At 42.2% G+C, this 21,286-nt stretch overlaps 1 protein-coding gene across 2 annotated transcripts in view; it reads right to left on the reverse strand.

The window, feature by feature from the left end:
* Window positions 1-1,110: 1,110 nt before the first annotated feature.
* LOC144004121 (myosin-10) overlaps window positions 1,111-21,286 on the reverse strand; it is a 66,921-nt gene continuing 46,745 nt past the window's right edge. For both annotated transcript variants that reach the window (XM_077501078.1, XM_077501087.1), the window contains 36 exons: window positions 18,248-18,340; window positions 17,600-17,663; window positions 17,212-17,310; window positions 16,074-16,217; window positions 15,840-15,935; window positions 15,238-15,356; window positions 14,941-15,093; window positions 14,681-14,854; window positions 14,437-14,610; window positions 13,326-13,440; window positions 11,654-11,847; window positions 11,150-11,271; window positions 10,943-11,012; window positions 10,709-10,869; window positions 10,489-10,597; window positions 10,229-10,360; window positions 9,950-10,156; window positions 9,334-9,471; window positions 9,060-9,183; window positions 8,812-8,983; window positions 7,598-7,810; window positions 7,379-7,523; window positions 7,074-7,280; window positions 6,719-6,823; window positions 6,476-6,628; window positions 6,142-6,390; window positions 5,820-6,032; window positions 5,533-5,745; window positions 5,297-5,458; window positions 5,092-5,220; window positions 4,905-4,993; window positions 4,398-4,521; window positions 4,095-4,303; window positions 3,903-4,011; window positions 3,512-3,684; window positions 1,111-1,731 (listed from right to left, as the gene is read on the reverse strand). In XM_077501078.1, the coding sequence (XP_077357204.1) occupies window positions 1,578-1,731; window positions 3,512-3,684; window positions 3,903-4,011; window positions 4,095-4,303; window positions 4,398-4,521; window positions 4,905-4,993; window positions 5,092-5,220; window positions 5,297-5,458; window positions 5,533-5,745; window positions 5,820-6,032; window positions 6,142-6,390; window positions 6,476-6,628; window positions 6,719-6,823; window positions 7,074-7,280; window positions 7,379-7,523; window positions 7,598-7,810; window positions 8,812-8,983; window positions 9,060-9,183; window positions 9,334-9,471; window positions 9,950-10,156; window positions 10,229-10,360; window positions 10,489-10,597; window positions 10,709-10,869; window positions 10,943-11,012; window positions 11,150-11,271; window positions 11,654-11,847; window positions 13,326-13,440; window positions 14,437-14,610; window positions 14,681-14,854; window positions 14,941-15,093; window positions 15,238-15,356; window positions 15,840-15,935; window positions 16,074-16,217; window positions 17,212-17,310; window positions 17,600-17,663; window positions 18,248-18,340 (5,307 nt within the window). In that variant the 3' untranslated portion in view covers window positions 1,111-1,577. The remainder of the gene's footprint in view (window positions 1,732-3,511; window positions 3,685-3,902; window positions 4,012-4,094; window positions 4,304-4,397; window positions 4,522-4,904; window positions 4,994-5,091; window positions 5,221-5,296; window positions 5,459-5,532; window positions 5,746-5,819; window positions 6,033-6,141; window positions 6,391-6,475; window positions 6,629-6,718; window positions 6,824-7,073; window positions 7,281-7,378; window positions 7,524-7,597; window positions 7,811-8,811; window positions 8,984-9,059; window positions 9,184-9,333; window positions 9,472-9,949; window positions 10,157-10,228; window positions 10,361-10,488; window positions 10,598-10,708; window positions 10,870-10,942; window positions 11,013-11,149; window positions 11,272-11,653; window positions 11,848-13,325; window positions 13,441-14,436; window positions 14,611-14,680; window positions 14,855-14,940; window positions 15,094-15,237; window positions 15,357-15,839; window positions 15,936-16,073; window positions 16,218-17,211; window positions 17,311-17,599; window positions 17,664-18,247; window positions 18,341-21,286) is intronic.

Below are 21,286 nucleotides of genomic sequence, written 5' to 3' on the forward strand. Positions count from 1 at the left end.
TTGCTGCTGGCCTTCTTTGATGACTTCCACAAACAACTTGTTCCACCAGATCACATTGATGATCCATAAAGAAATGATGTCATCTGGGACAATGTGAGTTTCCACCGGGCTCTGCTTGTACGTCAGTGGTTCCAGGACCACCCTCATTTCGAGGCATTGCCACAGAGAAGGTTTCCAACCACCTCAGTGACTTTGACCCCAGAGATAGGAGAGCCCACCTCAGAGTCCCCAGACTCTGCTTCCTCAAAGGATGGTTTGCTGGTGGAACTGAGGTCTTCGAAGTATTCTCCCCACCGACTCACAACATCCTGAGTTGAGGTCAGCAGAAACCTATCTCCACTACACACAGTGTTAATGGTGCACTGCTTCCCCCTCCTGAGACGTTGGATGTGGTTCTTTCAATGCATGTCACAATCACTATCTGATCACAAAGACATCTGATGTTAGGGCTCGTGCTGACTTAATCGGGCTCAAAATCAACCTAATTATTGTGGTTACACAGAATAATTTTACTAGAATTTTTATTGGATATTCTGAGATCAGGTGGGAGGCATTTGATGAAATGACACGTAATAACCTCTAAGTCAAAATGTCCAAATGGAGTAGAGTTTGTCATTTTCCTTCCAGTGTCATGTGACTCATTAGTGTTACAAGGTCTCAGGTCTGAATTCGGAGCAGGTGTGTTACATTTGCCTCTCTCACTCATATTGATCACTCAAAGTTCAACATGGCACATCATGACAAAGAACTCTGAAGATCTGGGGAAAAAAAAGAGAGAAACAACTGTTTCTCGACATGAAAATGGCCTAGGCTATAAGAAGATTGCCAACAGCCTGAAATTGAGCTGCAGCACTGGCTGAGACCATTCCGCGGTTTAACACGACAGATTCCACTCAGACCTTACGCTGCATGGCTGTCATTCCAGCTTAGAAGCTCTTCTAAAGATGATGTACACGCTGAGACTGCAAACAGTTTGCTGGAGATGAGCAAACTACGGATATGGATTCCTGGGAACATGTCATGTGGTCTGACGAGACCAAGACAAACTTATTTCCTTCAGATGGTATCAAGCATGAGTGGCGACAACCACATAAGGACAAACACACCAGCTTTTCTCTAAAAATCCCATTACATGGATGTTTTATTAAAATACATCTTCACAAAATGATGCATATATGAACAGTACACGTGGCATAAATGTAATTAGGGGAGTGGAACAAGGCACAGAAGATGAACGCAAGATAATTGCAAAAAGTTGGAAACAGACTGTGTTCAATCTCTACCTTCATACGCACGCAAAGCATTCTTGTACAGGGCTTGGAAAATACTACTTATCTAAAATAACTTACGTTTCTCAAATGAGATTCGGGATGAGATGAATGCAGCCTCTACTTAATGATGCTCTACAGGACCAATAAGGCAATGTTTGTTGGGAAAAGAAAATGTTGGCATTCCAACCGCTGGTGTCTTTATGTGACATGCTAAGATGCATGTGATAGGAAAGGCGTTCATATACTCAAGAAGCTGACAGAGTTTCTCATTGAAGCCGGAGGTTTCAATTTAAGGCAAGTTGCCATTTATTCCTGCTGGGGGGGCGGTGTCTCGTTGGCGTTGTTGTCTGTGACCTTGTTTTCCAGCTCGTCATCAGACAGGAGGTCCAAGGACGAACCCTCTACCGGCAACTGACGTCTGCCTGAGCGACTGGAGGAAAAACTGATGGGGCCACCACGCCTACAAGAGCAACAGCACAGTTTCAGAAATGCATCTCATAGTTTTCATTCTCAGCACATATTGATATGTAGTAACCAAAGACCTATCATGTGTTTGTACTTGTAATTTCCTCTACCTGTGATACATATACTGTATCTGCTTGCAGTACCTACAAAGATCATCTACCAACAGGGTTGGGGGTTCCAGGTCCAGAAAGTTAAAACCCTTAAACAGTTTGACTTTAGCCACAGGTGCATCTACTCAACAGTTGGAGATGAGCTTGTTTACCTGCCAGTTGAGTAGAAGTACCTGCAAATAAAGATAATCTGTAGCAAGGTTTTTATTTTCTGGACCTAGATTCACCAACCCTGTCTACCAACCTTCCCAAGTTCCCATTACTTACAATCCCTACAAAACCTGCCTGCCTACCTAGCAGGCAGCAGCTAGCTCCCTTACTGACACTATCCCCTTTTAGTACCTTCCTATATGTCAACAGTACGCACCTGCTAAGGTAAGTGTCCATACACATAAAATCATACCTGATGCTCTTTTGACAAAGATCTGTATCTTTTCATGGCAACTGCTGAAAATCGTCACCGGTGAATTGACGTCAAGAAAACACAAATGTTGATCGGGGGGCTTTTTCTTCCCGGTTGTTAGTTCAACTGCCAATAGGGCAAGTTGCCAAGTTGCGAAAGTCATTTTGAAATGCTACGTGACCGTTTAGAAAAAGGAAGCAAAACGCATACAATTTAAAGTAAGCAGTTAAAGCATAGATAAAAATACATATATACTTCCTTATGCGTGGTTGCCGTGCTGAGCAAGTCTATTGCTAATATATCTATGGTCCTTGTCGCTAGCTAGTGAAGCAAGTAGTATGTAGGCTCTAACCTAGGGGTCTCCAAGTTCGGTCCTCGAGAGCCCCTATCCTGCCTGTTTTCCATGTTTCTCTCCACTAACACACCTAATTCATGATCGGGATCGTTATCAGGCTTCTGCAAAGCTTGCTGAGTAGCTGATCATTAGATTCAGCTGTGCTGAAGGATGGAGACATGGAAAACAGGCTGGATAGGGGCTCTCAAGGACCGAACTTGGAGAACCCTGATGTAAAACATGCATCATTTAGGATGTTTGCCGTGAGGATTATTTTCTCTGGTTTTACAACAAAATGTGTGACCCACATTCTACCGTTGGATGCAATGCAACATGCAAGATAATCCATTTGAAACTTAAAAGAACAACTTTTCTTTCGTTAGAAAGATGCAGCAATGCATCTGAAAATATGTTCAAATAATTGAATGTCGGGCTTTGTAAAACGCTTTGAACACCGTATGGTGTCGAGAAAACACTGTACAAGCCTTCTCCGGTAACAATTTAGGTCCAATTTAATTTACTTTTCAGCAAATACATATTTTTTCCTTGGAAATACATCATATTACGTTATGAATCCAACCAGAACTTGTTTGCTGACGTTGGCACAATTAGTGAATCAGTGTTTTAGGAGCAAGTCCAGACCCTCCCTCCCATACTCCATATCACCCTCCCACCCACCTACGTACCTATGTTTCTACCTACCTACAATAGGCCTTACTTGTAGTACCTTTATAACCATCTATGGATCTAGTTAGTTACTACAGACCCACAGCCGTGTACCTATGGCTACTAAAATTGCTCAAAATTCCAAAAGTGCATACAGTACCTACCTACTTACTTCCCACACTTCCTACTAGTAATAGTTGCTTATCTGCTAACAATAATTGGGTACATTGGAATAGCAACATTGAGTGTATATCAAGAGTACCGGAGGCGGTTCTTCAGAGTGTGGACCTCCCGGCTGAGACCCTCGCTGGCCTCTGTGGCGTCATCCAGCTCTCGCTGCAGCTTCCTTCGTGATGCGTTGGCCCTCGTGGCCTCCTCTTCTGCCTCCTCCAGCTGACGCTTTAGCTGCTTCATGCGAGAGTTGGCCTTTTCCACCTTCACACACACAAAACCCAAAAAACACAAGCAGCAAGTTGTGTAAAACGCAGTTAAAAAATAAAAAATAAAGACAAATTCAGTCACCCTGTAAAGGGTTATTAATGGATTTTTAGTTTTTTCCCCCTGAAATTTCACCAGAAAGAAATTATCCCCTAACATCTTTGTATGTATGTGTGCGGTCAGTGAAAAACACGTTGAAATTCCAGGAGACATACTTGTTCTTTGAACTGGTCCGCATGACGGCGTTCGTCCTCCACCTGCATACAGATCTCTTTCAGCTTCTTCTCAGTCCTCCTCACTAACTTGTTAGCTGCCGCTCGCTCCCTGCAGAGAAGGTTCACGGAAGATGTAGAGTTCAGGTTTAGGGCTTTGACGCCTTCCTGTCACAGCCAATTTGTATGCCTTACTTGGCCTCCTGCTCCAGCTGTTCCTCCAGCTGTGCTATCTTGGCCTCCAGTGCCGTGATGGAGGCCTTGAAGCGGCTCTTCACAGAACCTTCCAGCTCACCCAGCTTGGCCCGTAGCTCCTTGTTTTGACGTTCCAGCTGCTGCCGGGCGTTCTCGCTCTTCTGCGACGCGCTCCGCTCCGCGCTCAACTCTGTGGTCAGCGTGTCCACCTGCCGAGACGAAAGGGAGGCAGGCACCGGAGAGAGAACGGATGCGATATAAATGCAATTCTCAGATTGGGAACCCTTGCAGCTCATGGCGCACCTGCATAGTGGTTTTTCTGAAGCGGTCGTTGAGCAGCTCCATGTTGCCCTGCTCTTCTTCTAACTCTTCCTCGAGCTGAGCGATACGAGCCTCCAGCCTCCTCTTCTCATCCAACAGAGCAGTCCTTCAACAGAGAGAGAGAATGTGATGGCTGATAGGAGAAAATTTACACTTGGCTAGTGATATATGATGTGAAAAGAAATGTATGGTGCCATGTACTCTAAGCTATATACAACACATTCTACATATACAGCACACTGGAAACTGGTATAACTTGTATAAGCTGAGCTTCCTCAATATTCTCCATTTTAACTACCTGTAGTGGCCAATGTGTTCCGAATACTTTTATCCACTTTTGTGCACTAACAAAAAAAAACAAAAAAACAAACAAAACATGCAACCCCCCCCCCCCCCCCCCCCTTTTTTTTTTTTGTCTTCCCTACAACCCGAATCAACTGGATGGGCACTGCCGGTGTAGAAGATGACGTAAAAGGAACATCAACGTACTTTCCAGATGTGCTGTTGGAGATTTCATCTTGCAACTCATCTCTCTCTTGCTCAGCGTGGCGTCGTCCTCGCTCCGATGCTGCCAGGTCCTTCAGAGAAAAAAGTTGAGGAAAAGGAAAGGGTCTTCATGCTACCTCAGTCTTTTAAGTTTGTGATGGAAAATTCCATTGTACCAACAGTTCTGTACCTCATGTAGCTGCACAATCTCAGCCTCCAGACTCTTCAGTTTCTTCTCATTTTCCTTGGATAGTGCAAAAATATCATCTCTGGACGTCCTGGCATCTTCCAGTTCCCTCTGGTAGTCTTTCATTTGGGCCTGAAGATGAAATGTTGCTGTTTAGATGGTCGGCCCTCATGTTAATGAAGCACACTGATGTGATCCAAACGTTCACCTGTAACTTGCGCAGTTGTTTGATAGCTTCGTCTCGAGCCTTGCTGGCACCTTCGATCTGACCCTCCACGTCTTTCAAATCCATTTCCAGTTTCTTCTTCGTGGCAACAGCCAAAGCTTTCTGCTTCCTCTCATCCTCCAGTTCAGCCTCCATCTCTCGGACCTGTAAGGAGGAGCCAAGCCAATAGTGTTGGCCACTGTTAAATCTAAAGGCCGAAGCCAAGGTGGATGCCGCACCTGCTTGATGAGCGCTCTCTTCTTCTCATCGTTCTGGTCATCCCGACCCTGAAGATCACGCTCATACTGAGCCTTCATAGCCTGCATGTTGACCTCCAGGCGCAGCTTGGCATCCTCAGTGGCCTGCAGCTCGTCCTCCAGCTCCTCAAGTTGAGTCTTCATCTCCTCCAGCTGCTGCTCCAGAGTACGCTTGGATTTCTCCAGCTCGTGAACCTTCAGCCCAGAGGAGATCAACGGATTTTATGATGGTTTCTGAAAACAGGATTTAATGGTCGCATAAGACTCACATTCTTGCCCACGTCGTCCTTCGAGTTCATCAGGTCTTCCATTTCGGCACGGAGCTGCTTGTTGACCCTCTCCAGTTCCTCTTTGGCCTCCAGAGCTTCATCCAGCGCTCTGGTCATGGAGAGAGCTTTGGTCTCCTTCTCCCTGGCCTCAGCTTCAGCCCGGTCACGCTCTTCAGCATAGCGGGCTGAAATGCTCTTCTCCTCAGCCAGCAACTACAGAGAAGAATACTCCATGGTCAACATAGAAACAGGATACTTGTGACCTGCCTATGGAGACGATATTTTCACAAAAGACAAACTAGAAAAATCTAAATTTGCACACCTGGTCAAACTTCTTTTGTTTCTTCTCCAAGTTGGACACACTCTGCCTCTGATGGTCCAAGTCAACAGTGAGATCATCCAGCTCCTGCTGCAGACGAGTTTTTGTCTTCTCCATCTTCTCAAAAGCGATGGTCTTCTCCTCCAGACGCTGGCCCGACATCTCCAAGTCCTTTTGCAGCTTCTTCTTTGCCTCTTCCAGGCCGTCTATTGTCCCTACATCATCCTCAAGCTTCTTCTTGCTCTCGGACAACTACAAACAGAAAAAAAAAGAAATCAGAACTCAAACAGAGAATTAAATAAAAGACACCTGCAAAATCAAAGATGATCTGACCTACCTGAGCCTGTAAGGTCAGCAACTGCTTCTCCACATTTTTGCGGGCCACCTCATCCTCCTCTTGCTGCTCCTGCAGGGCATTCTTCTCCTCTTCTAACTGGCGCATGCGGCTGCTGAGGTTCAGTTTCTGACGGGTCTCCTCTTGAAGCAGCTCCTATGTAGAAATATAATAGATTTTCAAGTTAGCTGAAATACAAAAGTTCAGCACTTTTTTTTCTGATAAAGACAGAATAGTGTGGAGCACCTGTGAGTCTTGGAGCTGACTTTCCAGTCCAGCGACATCTTTTGTCATCTTGATGCCTTTTCTCTCTGCATCTTCCAGCATGGCAGATACATTGTCAAGCTCAGTCTGCATGGAGACATGATCGGTTTATTGGTTAGTAGCTTGGAACATACTGCACTGTATTTATAAGAAAAATGAGACATTATCAAGACCTATACAAAACCACACAAAGAAGCACTCATTTTGTGAGATACCTTTATTTATCTGTCTATTGTAACAAATGCAAACTCACCAAGGCATCATGTGGATGAAAACAGTTTAAATTGCAAACAAAAAATGACTTTGTCTACGCTGTACCCCTGTAAATGCACGTCACCTGCAGTTTGTGCGCACGTTCAGTCAGCTCGCCCTTGGTGCGTTCTCCTTCAGTGTTTCTGGCAGTGACCTCCTGCAGCTGAGCCTCCAGCTTCTTCCGCTTGTGCTCGGATTCCGTCTTCGCCTGTTGAAGGCTTTTGACCTCACAAGCCATTTCCTTGTTGGCGCTCTCCTGGCTCTGCTTGGTCTTCTCCAGATTAGCTTTGAACTAGAGATAAGTTGTAGGCAAAATTAATGTTCACACTTCTTCAGTAGCTTTTTTTTCTCTTCATGCGTGATGTGATGAATTCAGGGAAGGCGCCCCACCCGCTTGGCCTGTTCAAGCTGCTCAGAGAGCTCTTCCAAAGTAGTGGCATGCCTCTGTCGCATATCCTGTATCTGAGCCTCATGGTTTTTAGTCTCCTCCTCAATGGCCTTCTTCAGCTCTGCAACTTCTTGCTCTCGTTTGGTCCTAAAAAGTACAGAAAAGTTGAAATGTTCATGATTTCTGATACTTGATAGTGAGACAAATTCAGAAATTGTTACCTTAGCTCCTGCTGGGCAGCAGTTGTATCAAGGGTGTCCTCCAGTTCCGTCTTAAGAGCCTCCAATTCTTCACTCAAATCTCTCTTAAGCTTCTCAGCTTTGTTCCTGGCCTGTTTCTCCAACTCCATGTCCTCCTGCAGCTCAGACAGCTGAGCTTGAAGCTCTCGCACTTGTTTCAGAGCATTGTTCTTCTGGTTGACCTCATCTTCACCCCTGTGAAACATCAAGCAGCAACATAGCAAATATCAAAATTCATTTGGGTCACAGGTGAGCAGACATTGGGCTGTACACCCTGGACTGGTCGCCAAACAAACACAGGGGACATACAGTATTGTAGACAAACAATCACATCAACACAATTGGACAAGCCTTATCTTGTAATGTGGGAAAAAGCCTGAGTAACTGGAGAAAACCCATGCAAGCATGGGGAAAACATGCAAACTTCCCCACAGACCTATGAGGCAGATGTGCTACCAATTATAATAATATACAATGAAGATAAAATTTGCTATGGCTATGGCTATGGTGGCATTATGACTATTTTTTATTTTTATTTTTTAAAGCAAAGTCTGGTGTGATACTGACCACTGGATGGCAGCAGAGATAAAGCTACTGTCATACATTGGACATGTTTGCATTATTTTATGATGAGAAGTTTGCTCCACATGCCTTCTGACTTCTGAGTGAGGATTATCGCCCAAATCATCTTTGGCAGTCATTTGTGGTTAATGACTGACTCACACTGCCAACTTTAAAATTGTGTAGACAGCTTTGTTTCCTGTGTAACACAATTTTTTCTCTGCTTGGTATTTTTGTTAGAGGCACTCTTTGACTGCCGCTTACAATAGTTACATACTTACATCGCTTCATTCGTGCAAGACATATTACACTGATGACAAGGCCACCAATCACACAATGACACATTCCAAAACAGTGAGAATAAATACTTTGTTGGTTCAGACCCAGGGTATGAGACTAGATCTGTATACTTGTCTGTGCGCTGTCAGTCCAATAACACGCAACACATAAAAGGAGCAGGTGAGACTACATATATTGCATCAATGGTAAATGAGGTGATGACAACGTTCATGTCACTCTCATCATGCCGCAAAGCTCTCGGCGAGTCAATATTCAAACCCGTATTTAGCTCTGACTCAGGTATACAGTATTTTGTTGGTCAACCTCTCTATCTTCCTGTATGACTGATTCCCTACCTTGTCTGAAGTAACTGCTGCTCGTCCTCTTTCTTGACAATTTGAGTTTTCAGTTCATCTATTTGGGTCTGGAGCTCTGTGATCTGGTCCTGATAGTCAGATGTTTCGCCATCCAGCTTCCTCTTAGCCTTCTCTAGCTCTTGACGGGTCTTTTCTTCTTTCTTAAGCCTCTCTGGATTAAACATTGGACAATGTTAGAGAGGTGTGTAGAAGTCTTCTCTCGCATGATGAAAGTGCATCTCCTTTACCTTCCAAATCGACCATCATGATCTCTTGTTTGTTCTTGACCTTTCCCAGGTTCTTAGCCTTCTCTTCCTCTTCAGCAAGAAAAATGACCATCTCATTGATGCGATCCTCCAGAGATTTTTTTTCCTAAAAGGCGCATACAGTAGCTGTATTAAACTCTTAGGTTGCGTGTGTAATCTTGAAAGTCATCCCTTTGTTTTAGTGCTGCATACACAAACTTTTCATAGGCCCAAAAATGATTTATCATGAAGTAAACCCAACTTTGCTGCCTCTCACCTTGACAAACTTGGTGTTTTGGTCCTCCAGCAGCAAAATATCCTCTTCATATTTCTTCATTTTGGCTTCAGCTGTCACTTTCTCAAGCTGCAACTTCTGCCGAGCAGCCTCCTCTTCATCCAACTGTTCCTCCAGGTCCTACCAAAACACGCACGCAAACAAACACATCATTTATTTTAGCAAATATAACATTATACTTTTTATTCCAGGTGGAAGAATGAGAATTATTCCTACAGAAAAGGAACTTTGCATCTTCGAATATGATCTAACAATCAATCAAGTGTGTGCAGTGTACATTTTTGAGTAAATTCAACAAATATAAAGTAACTGGAACGAAGATTTGGACAATGTATAAAGACGAAAAGACATAAGACGAAAAAATAAAAATGCTTATTGTGCCACAGGCAGCACACAGATTAAATATTTGTGACGCTCTATGTATGTAAGTTTGTAGAATTTTTAAATAATTTCTTCTTCAACCTGAAGCCTACTTAATTTTATGTGTCAAGGGAATGTAGTTAGATATTCATATTTCAAATGATGTTATTTTTTGGGGGAACACCCTGTATAGTACTAGTTTCTGTCTATTTTTTTATTGAATATGTTCAGGGCTTACCTGGATATGGGCTTGCATCTTCTTCTTCTCATTTACTATACCCTGACCCCGCTCTTCTTCTTCCTCCAGTCTGGACTCAAGGTCATGAAGGATTTCCTCCAGCTCTTGTTTCTTGGTAGCCAGACGAGCTCTCATCTCCTCAGCCTCTGCAAACAGCTCAGTCTCTGCCTGAAGCTGCTCTGCGAGGATGTTTTTCTCCTCCATTAACTACACAGAAACAACAATGACTGAGCATCGCAGAAAACTCTTTCTAGCATGATTTACATCAAAATATCTGACCTGCTGGTGTTTTTGTTCCATCTCTACCAGCTGTCCCTCCACCTTTGTATGCTTTTCCTTCACTTTGACCAGCTCCTCATCTTTTGCCTGCATCTCCTCCTCCTGTCTAGTCACTTGCAGCAAGGGCTTCACCTGTATTTGGGGTGGAACGGACAGTTGTCATATTGTCAGAGGAATTTGTTCTTGAATCTCAGTGGTTCGTGGCAATAGCTGGGGAATGATTTGTAAATCCAGCCAGTTCTGTTCTCTTGGAGTCAAACCTTAGTGAAGAGTCTCCACCACTGCCAGTGACGCAGCTTCAAGTATGCAGCACAGTTTCTTTGGAGAACCTTGAGTGCACTGAGCTGTTGCTGCTTCTTGGCAAAGGCTCTGAAGCAACACGAGAGAGAGAACATGGAACGTGGAGGGCACTTGGTTGCCACAAAAGTCAGCTTTTATAGAGATTAATCATGCAGAAAAAGGCAGAGATGCAACCCTTACTTGCGTGCTAGATAGCCGCGACAAGCAGCCTGGAAGTAAATAATTATGTCAGTGATCTTCAGGTCTCTCTCTTCCTCTAAGTGGGCCAGCACTCCCGCCCTGAAGAAGATTTTACTCTGGCCGATGCGAAACAGGTTGTTGTCAAGCTCCAGGGATTTGATCTACCAAAGACGGAAATATTTGAAACAATGTTGAGATCATAATAAATAGCTAACAACAACGTTGCTTGCTGACCATTCTCTCGCAGGCCTGCTTGCCGTCCATAAAGCCTTTGGGGATGGCGTTCGGAGTGAGAATCTCATACCTGGAAGGTGTGATAGAGGGCATGCTCGGTGTAAATTGTGTATCAGCAATCAGAATTTATCTAACATTTTTTCAAAGTCAGTTTTTATTGAATTAGCAATGCTATCTACACAAGCCGTGAAACTGAAATTAAAGTACCTCTGTCTGAACTCTTGGAAGACAATACGGTTGGGGAAGCCTTGTCTGCAGATACGGATCCCTTCCAGAACACCATTACATCTTAGCTGGTCCAGAACTAGGTGAGGATCTAGTTTACCAGCCTGGAGGAGGCAGACAAAACGACAATCAGCAAATAAAATGAAATGCACCTTGTCAACATGACCTGATGACTACTTTGGTTAGAGTTGCATAATACCTGTGCCATATATTCACTACGGCCAGGATTAGCGAGATTAGAGTTACATAATTGAAGACCATTGTAATAGTTCTAGAAATCTACAAAGCACAACCACAATACACATTTTGTTAACTTAATACCTATCCGAAAGTACCAGTCAAAACTGTGCATTGCTCTTTTTGAATCTGACTTTTTTTTTTAACATGGTTAATTAACTCACACTAGATGCATGTTTATCTACTTTGTGAGTCTGTAGTATGTAAACAGAGCCCTTCAACAGAGACCGTGACTAGCTTGTGACTCACTCTTTTCTCATGGTTGGGGATGATGCAGCGGACAAAATTAGGGTTAGTGTTCCTCAATGTGGCCATCAGCTTAGACAGCTGCTCCTTGTACAGCTGACCCACTGTGCGGAACATGCCCTTCTTAGTTTTGTATGCCGCACCGAATGCTGTCTCGTTCATGCCAGCAACTTGGTCCAGGCCAACGATTCGATCCACTGGTGATGACAAAAGTGACATTGTTAGCAATAAATAGTGAACATTGGCGAGGGAAGCTATTTTAGCACATTAAATGGTGAAATTATAAATGCAGGATATTGTATAATGAAGATGAAATGAAGTATTCATGTGCGAATCTGTTTTCCAGTGTTGCAGTAGCAGTGAAAACCCCAACTGAGACCACAACTCACCCGGTTTAACCTCACAACTGGCATAATACCAGCTAATTCAGTGCAAACACACATACCTATTTTTTTTCCTCGGAAACATGTTTTTTTTTTTTAACGACTATTCACTATTGTACTGTAGTCAGAGCAAACCAAAACAAACCAAACCAAACCAAACCAAACCAAACCAAACCAAACCAAACCAAACCAAACCAAACCAAACCAAACCAAAACAAAACAAAACAAAACAAAACAAAACAAAACAAAACAAAACAAAACAAAACAAAACAAAACAAAACAAAACAAAACAAAACAAAACAAAACAAAACAAAACAAAACAAAAACTAAATATGCCGGTATATAACCTGAAAATTGGTAATTTCAAATATTCAATATTTCTTATTTATTGGAAGAAATTTTATTGTCTCTTTATGTTTTGCACTATATATTTTGGGAGGCTTACAAAAGTAAATCTAATACGTGAAAGAATTATCAAGGAAATCCCCATTGATGATGGAAGGATTACAAAATAAGACCCAGTAATATAAAAATGAGAATAGGCCATGCGTAGCCAAACAGCATTTAAAGTGGGCGCAGAGCAGCCATTGACCAAATAGGGAATCAGTGATCCAATATGGAGGATGGACAATAGCTAGGAGTACATATCATCATTCACCTTGAGCCTCATGGAGCACAGACACATTGTCATAGAAAGAGGCTCTCTGAAACGTCTGAATGTCTACAACAACACGTGCGCACGCACACACCCACACGCACAAAGACACACACACAGATAGAAGACAGTGGAGTGAGTTTAAAAAAAAAAAAAAAGGAGGATAAGAGCGACAACCACCTCTTGCCATCTCCATGAGCACTGATGTGAATTATGTGTTTAAAGTCAAATTAGCCACAATAATGAGCGGTACAACTACACACCACTTTTAAAATATCGATTAAAACTTATTATACAGAAGGGGAGGATTAGTCCAGAAAGCAATATAAAGATTTAGTCTGTCACATTAACCATGTTCTTCACAGTGTAAGCATGCTCAGCTCATGAGCAAATACCACAAGTATGCAGTATGTTTTCCTTCTTCCACTTTCCTCTTTCTCCCACGCCATCATTTACTTTGTTTTACTCAAATTATTTGCATCCTCCTTCCACTCTTTCATCCTTGTTACTCGTTTTCTCTTTTCGTCATCTTTCCTTATCAGCTTCACTTTTTAATCCTTTGTTATGTTTGATGTGTTCTTTCCTCATTATTTCATCTCCAAAATGAGGCAAAATAGGTCTTGCGGAAACATCTCACCATCTTTCCAGAGCTCAGCAACAAACTTGTCAGTGGACTGATGCAACAGTGTGGCCACATTGTCATTCAGGGGATCCATGTTCTTCATGAGCCATTCATCAGCTTTATAGTCCACCTGAGGGAATAGCAGTCCTATGTCATTTGGACTACAATTGTGAACCTCTTCCACTTATGACACTATGGCAGTATGTGTTGTACTAAAGGTTACAACTGGGCTGTACTTTTGACACACGGCATCAAAGTGCAGACCCAAATTTGCTCCTGTCCACTCTTTTCATTTGACTGACAGATCACTGTGTCCATCAGGGACCATGTCAGCTCGTGTTTGGTCGTGCTGTTAATTGGATTAGCCTGTAACACCGTGATGCCCGACACACTAAAAAGAGCGCTGGATCACAGCACGACATACCAAGTAATTGACACGGTGAGGAACCTGAGATGAGGAATGTCAGCTCCCCATCTGGGATTCATCAGAATCCCGGAAAAGCAAACTCACACTGTTTGCGCATATTTTCTCTTCAGTACTACTCTGTCTCGGAGGATTTATTTGAACAAGTTGAAATGAAATGCTGCCTCCCGGACCGAATACTGGATGAAGTCTCTTCTCTGTTTAGCATGGCAAGCTTCACTCGCAGGACTGATACTCATCGCTGTGTGAAGCAGAACAAGGCATTTAAGTACAATTAAGACTCTAGAGGCTCTAAAATCAACAGCAATGACTGACAAGCATCCGCATGGGACTGTCATACTGTAAGATATGGTTTTCTCTTTACAAATGAGTGCACACCACACAAAGGTGAAAACCTCTGTTATATAACTATCGCTGAACGAAGCCGTCAGTCTCACATCAATGTGAACCAGATGTGAGAATCCTCCAGCAGCAGCAACAGTGGCGGCAGTACAACAACTGGGCTATTGTATGAAGGCAATGATGTAACTCATCGAAGTCCGTGCCTTAAAACATTAGCCAGACATAAGGGCATGAATAAATGTGACATCGCTTCTTAAGTAGTAGTCATGTGATACCTTTTTCCTTCTCTTCTATAGTAGAATAACATTCCATGTGTCTAAGTTTCACTAAGCCGTGCTCTAGTTAGACAGAGTGACATACCCTCCCTGCATAGTGGATGATGCAGAAGTCAGCTTTGTCCTTGAGCTGACGTGGTTTTTGGAACTTAGTGTGGGTGCCTTGCTCCTGGAGCACTTTATCCACAAAGGTCTTGTCTGTGGCTTTGGGAAACCAGCACTCTTCATCCAGCAGAGCCAGAATACCGGGAGGGTTATTCTGAAGGGACAGAGCTTGTTTGAAACAAAAAAGCCTGAACATTGCATGCATACAAAGAAGGAGAACCAACCGGCCTCTCGATGAGCTCGATACAGGGCTGAAGGTCAAGGCCGAAGTCGATGAAGCTCCACTCGATGCCCTCCCTCTGGTACTCCTCCTGTTCCAGGATGAACATGGTGTGGTTGAACAGCTGCTGCAGCTTCTCGTTGGTGTAGTTGATGCACAACTGCTCGAATGAGTTCAGCTTAAAATGAGACGTGTGGCAGAAGTCAAGTTAGTTAAGATGTCAGAAGTGCAAGATTGCTGTGCCCAAACAAGATTAATTTCCACCTCAAAAATTTCAAAGCCAGCGATATCCAGAATGCCGATGAAAGATGCACCCTGACGTTTCGTCCTGTCAAGGGCCTTGTTGATGCGATGGACCAGCCAGCGAAACAGTCGCTCATATGTAGCTTTGGCCAGAGCCTCTACAGCAAAGTCAGCCTGTGCAATGAGCGAAAACCAGTAAATTAGTAGACAAATGAGCCAGGACAATTTCCATTTTCTAGAAATGATTATACATCTTTGGGTGTAGCTATCACAATTACTGTCATTTATTATTGTGAGCAGAGTTAAATAGCAACATGCCTGTTCCTTGGTCTGTGCTTTCTGTACATAGTCTCGTCCTACTTTTATCCTCGGAGTGAGGATAGCTCTTGTGAATTCCATAACGTTCATTCCAAGCAGATGACAAAGCTTCTGTGCAGCTGAAAGAACAAAAAAATAAATTAAATAAAAATAGGAAGGGTTAACATATTGTACAATTTAATTACACATTTATATACCCTATAAAATAATACATTTGATGACAATATTCCAAGGATTAAGAAGAGAAAAAAACATAATTATATGGTCAAAATGTGGAATGACTCAAATTATTCTCTGTCAGTCTATTCATTGACTATTATGTGGTTGACATCTGCAGGGATATTGGATCACGCTGACACTCAACAATGTGGCCTGTCGACACTTGAAGGATTGATCAGAACATCACACAATCAAATACCAAGAAGACAACTCAACTTCTTGTTTGAGTGTGCATTTTTATAGATATGAACAAGATGGTTTCTACCACCTGTTGTGGGGAAACCTGCAGGTGCGCTTAGTGTCATCTCATTCTCAAGACTCACTCAGTACATGAGTGTTGATGTAAGTGACAGTGTGTGTATGTGTGTTTATTGAAAGCCCACCGGTGTTCTCAGGCATGGAGGCCTGATCCGTATTCCTCTCTTTCTTGAAGACAATGTTGCCAAATTGCAGCACCGCTGAGACAACCTTCAACATGCCTGACGAGAACAAAAAAAACAAAAACAAAAACCCAACAACAAAACATCTTAGAATGATGGAACATGAGATAAATAGTTGTCATCAATGTTGAGAGAGGCCGAGTGGAGTATAACAATATATTCGCATCTCATACTTACAGACAATCTCATCATGGGAGAAGCTCATGATGTGCATGGCCTCCAGAGTCTCCTGGAAATTTTCTTTGTCTTGCTGGCCGGGGATGGGAATGTTACCATTTGACAGGAAACGGTAGTTGTTAAAGCCTTCGAGGAGGAGGTCCGCTGCAATGGGAGAGAAAGATTGATAATATCTTTTTACTTTTGGGATCATGAAACAAAACAAACATCTTTCAAACATTTGCATTAAGGTCCATTTTGAATGACTTGGAATATAAATAGATGAACTGGATACATCTAATTTACAACTGTGTTCTGGTAAAAACAAACAAACAAACAAACAAACAAACAAACAAAAACAAAAAAAACAAAAAAACAACACTACCCACTATACATTTTTTTTTAAACTGTAAAAAAAAAAAAAAAAAAAGCCATCCACGTAAATCCTTTTAATTACTGTAAAGCCAATTGTTCACAATCTGATTATTATCAACAAATGATCTATTTTGTGTAATTTTTTCATAGCGCCCGTGATATGTTCCACTCTCACTATAGGAACTCAAAATGTATCCATGTTGCAAAAGACGATGCTTCCCCTGAGGCACATCTCACACTTTAAACAGTACAGTAGGCTACAGCATTCCTTGTTTCTAAAGAATATTTGTACAGACATTTCTATAGAAATAATAATTGAAAAAAAAAATCAACGCACTATCAGAAAAAGTCCAGTGCCCCATCGCTATAACGCAGTTCAATTTTCGCAGCCTTGCTGTTTTGCAGACTTTTAGTGCAATTTGCATGCATTTTCTTTTCAGTAATGAAACTACTTTATAAAATTTATGACGGTTTGAACATTTAGGAATGTTTAGAGAGCAATGTGAGAAAATGTAAATGCCTCGATGAGAAAACTGTATAAATTGTGTGGTGAGTGGTTTTAGAAGCTTAAAACATTCATAATAAATGTAAAACATAACGCTAACTACTTCGCGGATTTCATTTATTGCGGGTATTTTTTTGGAACCTAACCCCAGCGGAAAACGAGGGAACACTGTACACATAAATGTTACTGGTAATTGAAACCAGCTTTCTGATGTCTCTTCATCTTGCTGCAAGTAAATACATTGTTATGACTGTGATGTTGGCTACAGAATAAACTCACTTTTGAGATGCTCTCCGGCTCCTGCCAGCAAGCGGTAGAAAATATGGAAAGTTCTTTCATCTTTGGCCTGTCTGATTGCCCGTGACTTCTCCAGAAGGTCTGACAGCAAATGTTAAGAACTGACAGTGGAATTAGAACAGGAATCAAGCTATTCACTTTGCTAGTGCTGTAGCAACTATTCAATGGCATTACACAGAATATGGCCTGTAACTGAAGAATGGGATTTCTTCATGCACTTTCACAAAAACCTTGCAGCCAGCCAATCATATTGTTATATAATCCTGCAACCAGACACTTTCGGCCCAAGCTACATCATTATTGTCAGGAAAAAACAAACTGGATTTCAACCAGCATTCATCTTCAATCTATTTTTCAGTAGAAAGGATACAGGTTTCAATATTGGCCCCAACAATGTAGCCCGCAACATCAAAATTGATTCGGATGAACTTGCCCTGCAGGCAAGAAAGATCAATACTTGTATTCACGCTAAAATCCCAGTTGAGTCTTCAGTATGTGCTGCATCTGCATCTCAGCACCACAGTGGTTGCACTTGGCCACGTTTTTAAATACTGTCTGAGTAATAGTTGTGGTCATTCCTGTGAGTTCCTCTACATAATAATATGGTGACATAATCTTGATACATGAGTGAATCATTTACTCTTACACACAAATTCAGGCTAAAAGAAAAAATACACATTTTGAAACAAATACAATCACAAGTGTGTACATAGTGACAATGGCATTTTTTAAAATAATTAATTTTGAGTTTACATTTAAGTACTAAACTATACTTGCTCAAATATCACACCATAGAAGTAAGATGGTGACACTTGCTCACAATGCAAATATGTCCTTGGAAAACTGGAGATAAAAATGTCAAGTCCATAATATCGATGTTGTATTTCCATTGTAAACTGAACAAATTTATACAACACTGATGGATAATGCTGAGTTGACATAAATCTTTTCATTGAGTTGTAAACATACGTGCACCTCAGTCAAAAAAAAGATGGTCAGTTCAGAAGCGTAAACTCACAAAGCGAGAGGAGTTGTCGTTTTTCACTGTCTTGGCATTACCAAATGATTCCAGGATAGGGTTAGCCTGAAGGAGCTGGCGTTCCAACTCGCCCTGCGGCGAGAGAAAACAAAGTCAGAGGACATCTAGCTGGGCAACAACTTCAATTCCTTTACGAAATAATAAAAAAGAACTCTATTGCCGTTAAGCTAAAACCGTGGTAAATGGAGCATTACATTTGTAAACACGTAAACAAGGTATGAGTATAAGGTCAAAACACCATAGAAGGTTAAAACGTGTGTATTTACACCAAACACATGCAACATAAAACAAATACTAATATTCTAAGGTAACTCTCAATTGTGATAATATCTATTCAAGTCAATGTAATGGACATTGCAAGTCAGACATTCTTAAGAGATCATCCAATGCATCTGCATGAGATCCAGGACCCATTTATGATTCTTATGTGGTTTGTGAGGTCAACAAGGCTACAAATAGTGTTGGCAGAAAAAGTTCAGTCGACCCCAGAGCATTTTGGGAGCAAGCGCAAGGACCCTGTAACAACAAATAAATTAAACATTACCAAGTTCATTTTGCCGATATCGCAAAATTTGTTGATTGTAACCGAGCAGCTTCTGGCTCTACTTTCTTTCTTTTTGACAGCATGATGTGATTTTTGTCAAGGGAACTCAATAAGTTAAGAGGGCCAAGACATCTAAACAGTTGTGAAGCCATAAAACAAAACAGAGAATTTATTTCAGCACATAGTAGTTTGACACTTGTTTCCTTTGCCATAGACATGGCGATAAAGTGAAATATTTCATGATCTGTGTTTTGTTGATCTGGTGCTGATTAGATCTAGGCTGTAGCCAAAAATGTCCACCCTTATCCCCTAACCCCTCATTCACTATATAGCTCTGCACTACATAGTAGTCTAATACGTAGTGCCCCTCATTCTATTCGGCGATTCTGACAGCCAGCTCACTACTTTCTCTAAGTCTCATATCACATGACCACTGTCCGTACCTGTCACGACGCACCGGCACATAAATCTCGGACTATTTACTGTGTCACTCGCGCCAAATTTTTTTCATACTCGCAATGCATTGTGGTCTATATCAACCCGGTTGAGTGACCATCAATGTTAACTATTTTTCAGAGTAATTTTGAGTGTCCTACATTTTTGCTCCCTGGACATTCACACACCCCTACAAAATGGCGCGACCCCTAGGTAGGGCACTATATTGTAACCTTGCTCTGCAAGATGAATTCTCGTGGTATTTGCGAGTTCACAAACTCCCGAGAATACATCTTGTACCAAGCCTGTTGATTTCCACCGATCCGAACCGCCAATCACAGAGGGATATTGTGTTTGGGGCAGGACATGCAGCTGTAACGAAACCAGGAAGCCAGCGCCGACGCTGGGGTAAACAAACAAACCTAACATGGACGAATGGACACTGCAATTAATTCTGTTCTTGCAGAATTGTTCATCGTTTCCTTGTTGAATGTTGAACAGCGAGAGGCGCTTCAAGCATTTCTAGCTGGTAAGATGGTCGTGCTTTTTTCCCCCTTCGACGAGAACGAAGACGTCATTTTCATCCGTGGCCATGATTGGTCAAAACAAACATGCACAATGCCGCATTGTCCAATCAGCTCAAAGTATTGTACAGAATGTCCCGCCTTTTCCGAGTAAATTACCATGGAGCAATTCCAGATTGATATTGTGGAGAACTCCCTTGAGTGAATCACATTATCAATCTGGCTATTGCTTTCTTTTAGTCTTTGTTAGATCATAAATGTCGCTGTTACATGTCATGTACCCTTGTTTTGTCATTGCTTTTTTGGTGTTTCTTTGTCAATTTGGGTTTTGAGTTTTTTGGACTTCGTTGATTTTGTATTTAGGTTTTTCTCCACTATCATGCTAGCATTTTTTTTTGTAATAAACTGTTTTTGTCACGCCGCCACCGGCGTGGCGGTCCATGCTTTTATTTTTGTGTCCATGTTTCCTGTTTTATTTTGAAATCCTAAATCTCCTCTCACCCCAGGTCACTTGCCCTTCCTGCCGCTCACTAATTACCGGTCCCCGCCCATGATTATCACCACCTGCCACCAATCAACCCACACAATAAAAGCCATCTGCATTCTCCCCTCCGTTGCCGAAGTGTCACATCTCAGTGCATGGAAGCGTCCCACAGTCCTCGAGTCCTTGTTCCCGTTCCCGTTCCCGTTCCCGTTCCCGTTCCCGTTCCCGTTCCCGTTCCCGTTCCCGTTGCCTTGTCGTTTTGCCTTGTTTTTGTGCCTTTTCCTCCCCAGCGGAGCGCACTTAGTTACCCCTTGTGCCTTGAGCCTTTTTTCCTCCCTAGCGGAGCGCCTTTTGTTGTCCCCTGTACCTTTTGCCTGTTTTTTCCTCCCCAGTGGAGCGTTTTTAGTTCTCCACTTTTTGATTCCCCTTTCTCCTCTCAGTTTGAGAGGAGACAGCTGTCGACCGGAAATAAACCTGTTGCCTTGGTGGCCTACCTTTATCCTGCGTCTGACATAATAGCGCAATATAAGTGTGGCGACCGTGTGTGATAGGTAATTTGAACTTGGTCTGCCTTGAATGGAATTCATAATACTGATTTGGATTGACAATGCACATAATACAGTACACAAATAAATATGGAAATAGTCAAAACCTTTCAGAAATGGAAAAATACTGCTGCTAAAATTAACTCACACGAATGAGAACAAGAGCTAAAGAAAATGATTGAGTATATTATAGTCTTGTGTAGCATATTATCAATTCAACTTCGAAAGATGGTGAAAATAGTCCTAATGGCTTCAAAGTGGACAAGTGATGTGGATCATAATTCAGCAACAAGCATAACAAATATTAATCTTTCATGCAGCTATTATTCAGTGTCTTTTGAAGCTGACAATTACGTATAATAATTCTGAAATCAGCACATGTACAACTTCAGAATGGACAGACATTCCCAAGTGATTTGGTGTGTTTCTCCACTACCTCATATTTCTCTCTCTCTCTCTCTCTCTCTCTCTCTCTCTCTCTCTCTC

The sequence above is a fragment of the Festucalex cinctus genome, chromosome 1, assembly GCF_051991245.1.
Source record: "Festucalex cinctus isolate MCC-2025b chromosome 1, RoL_Fcin_1.0, whole genome shotgun sequence".
Taxonomy (NCBI): domain Eukaryota; kingdom Metazoa; phylum Chordata; class Actinopteri; order Syngnathiformes; family Syngnathidae; genus Festucalex; species Festucalex cinctus.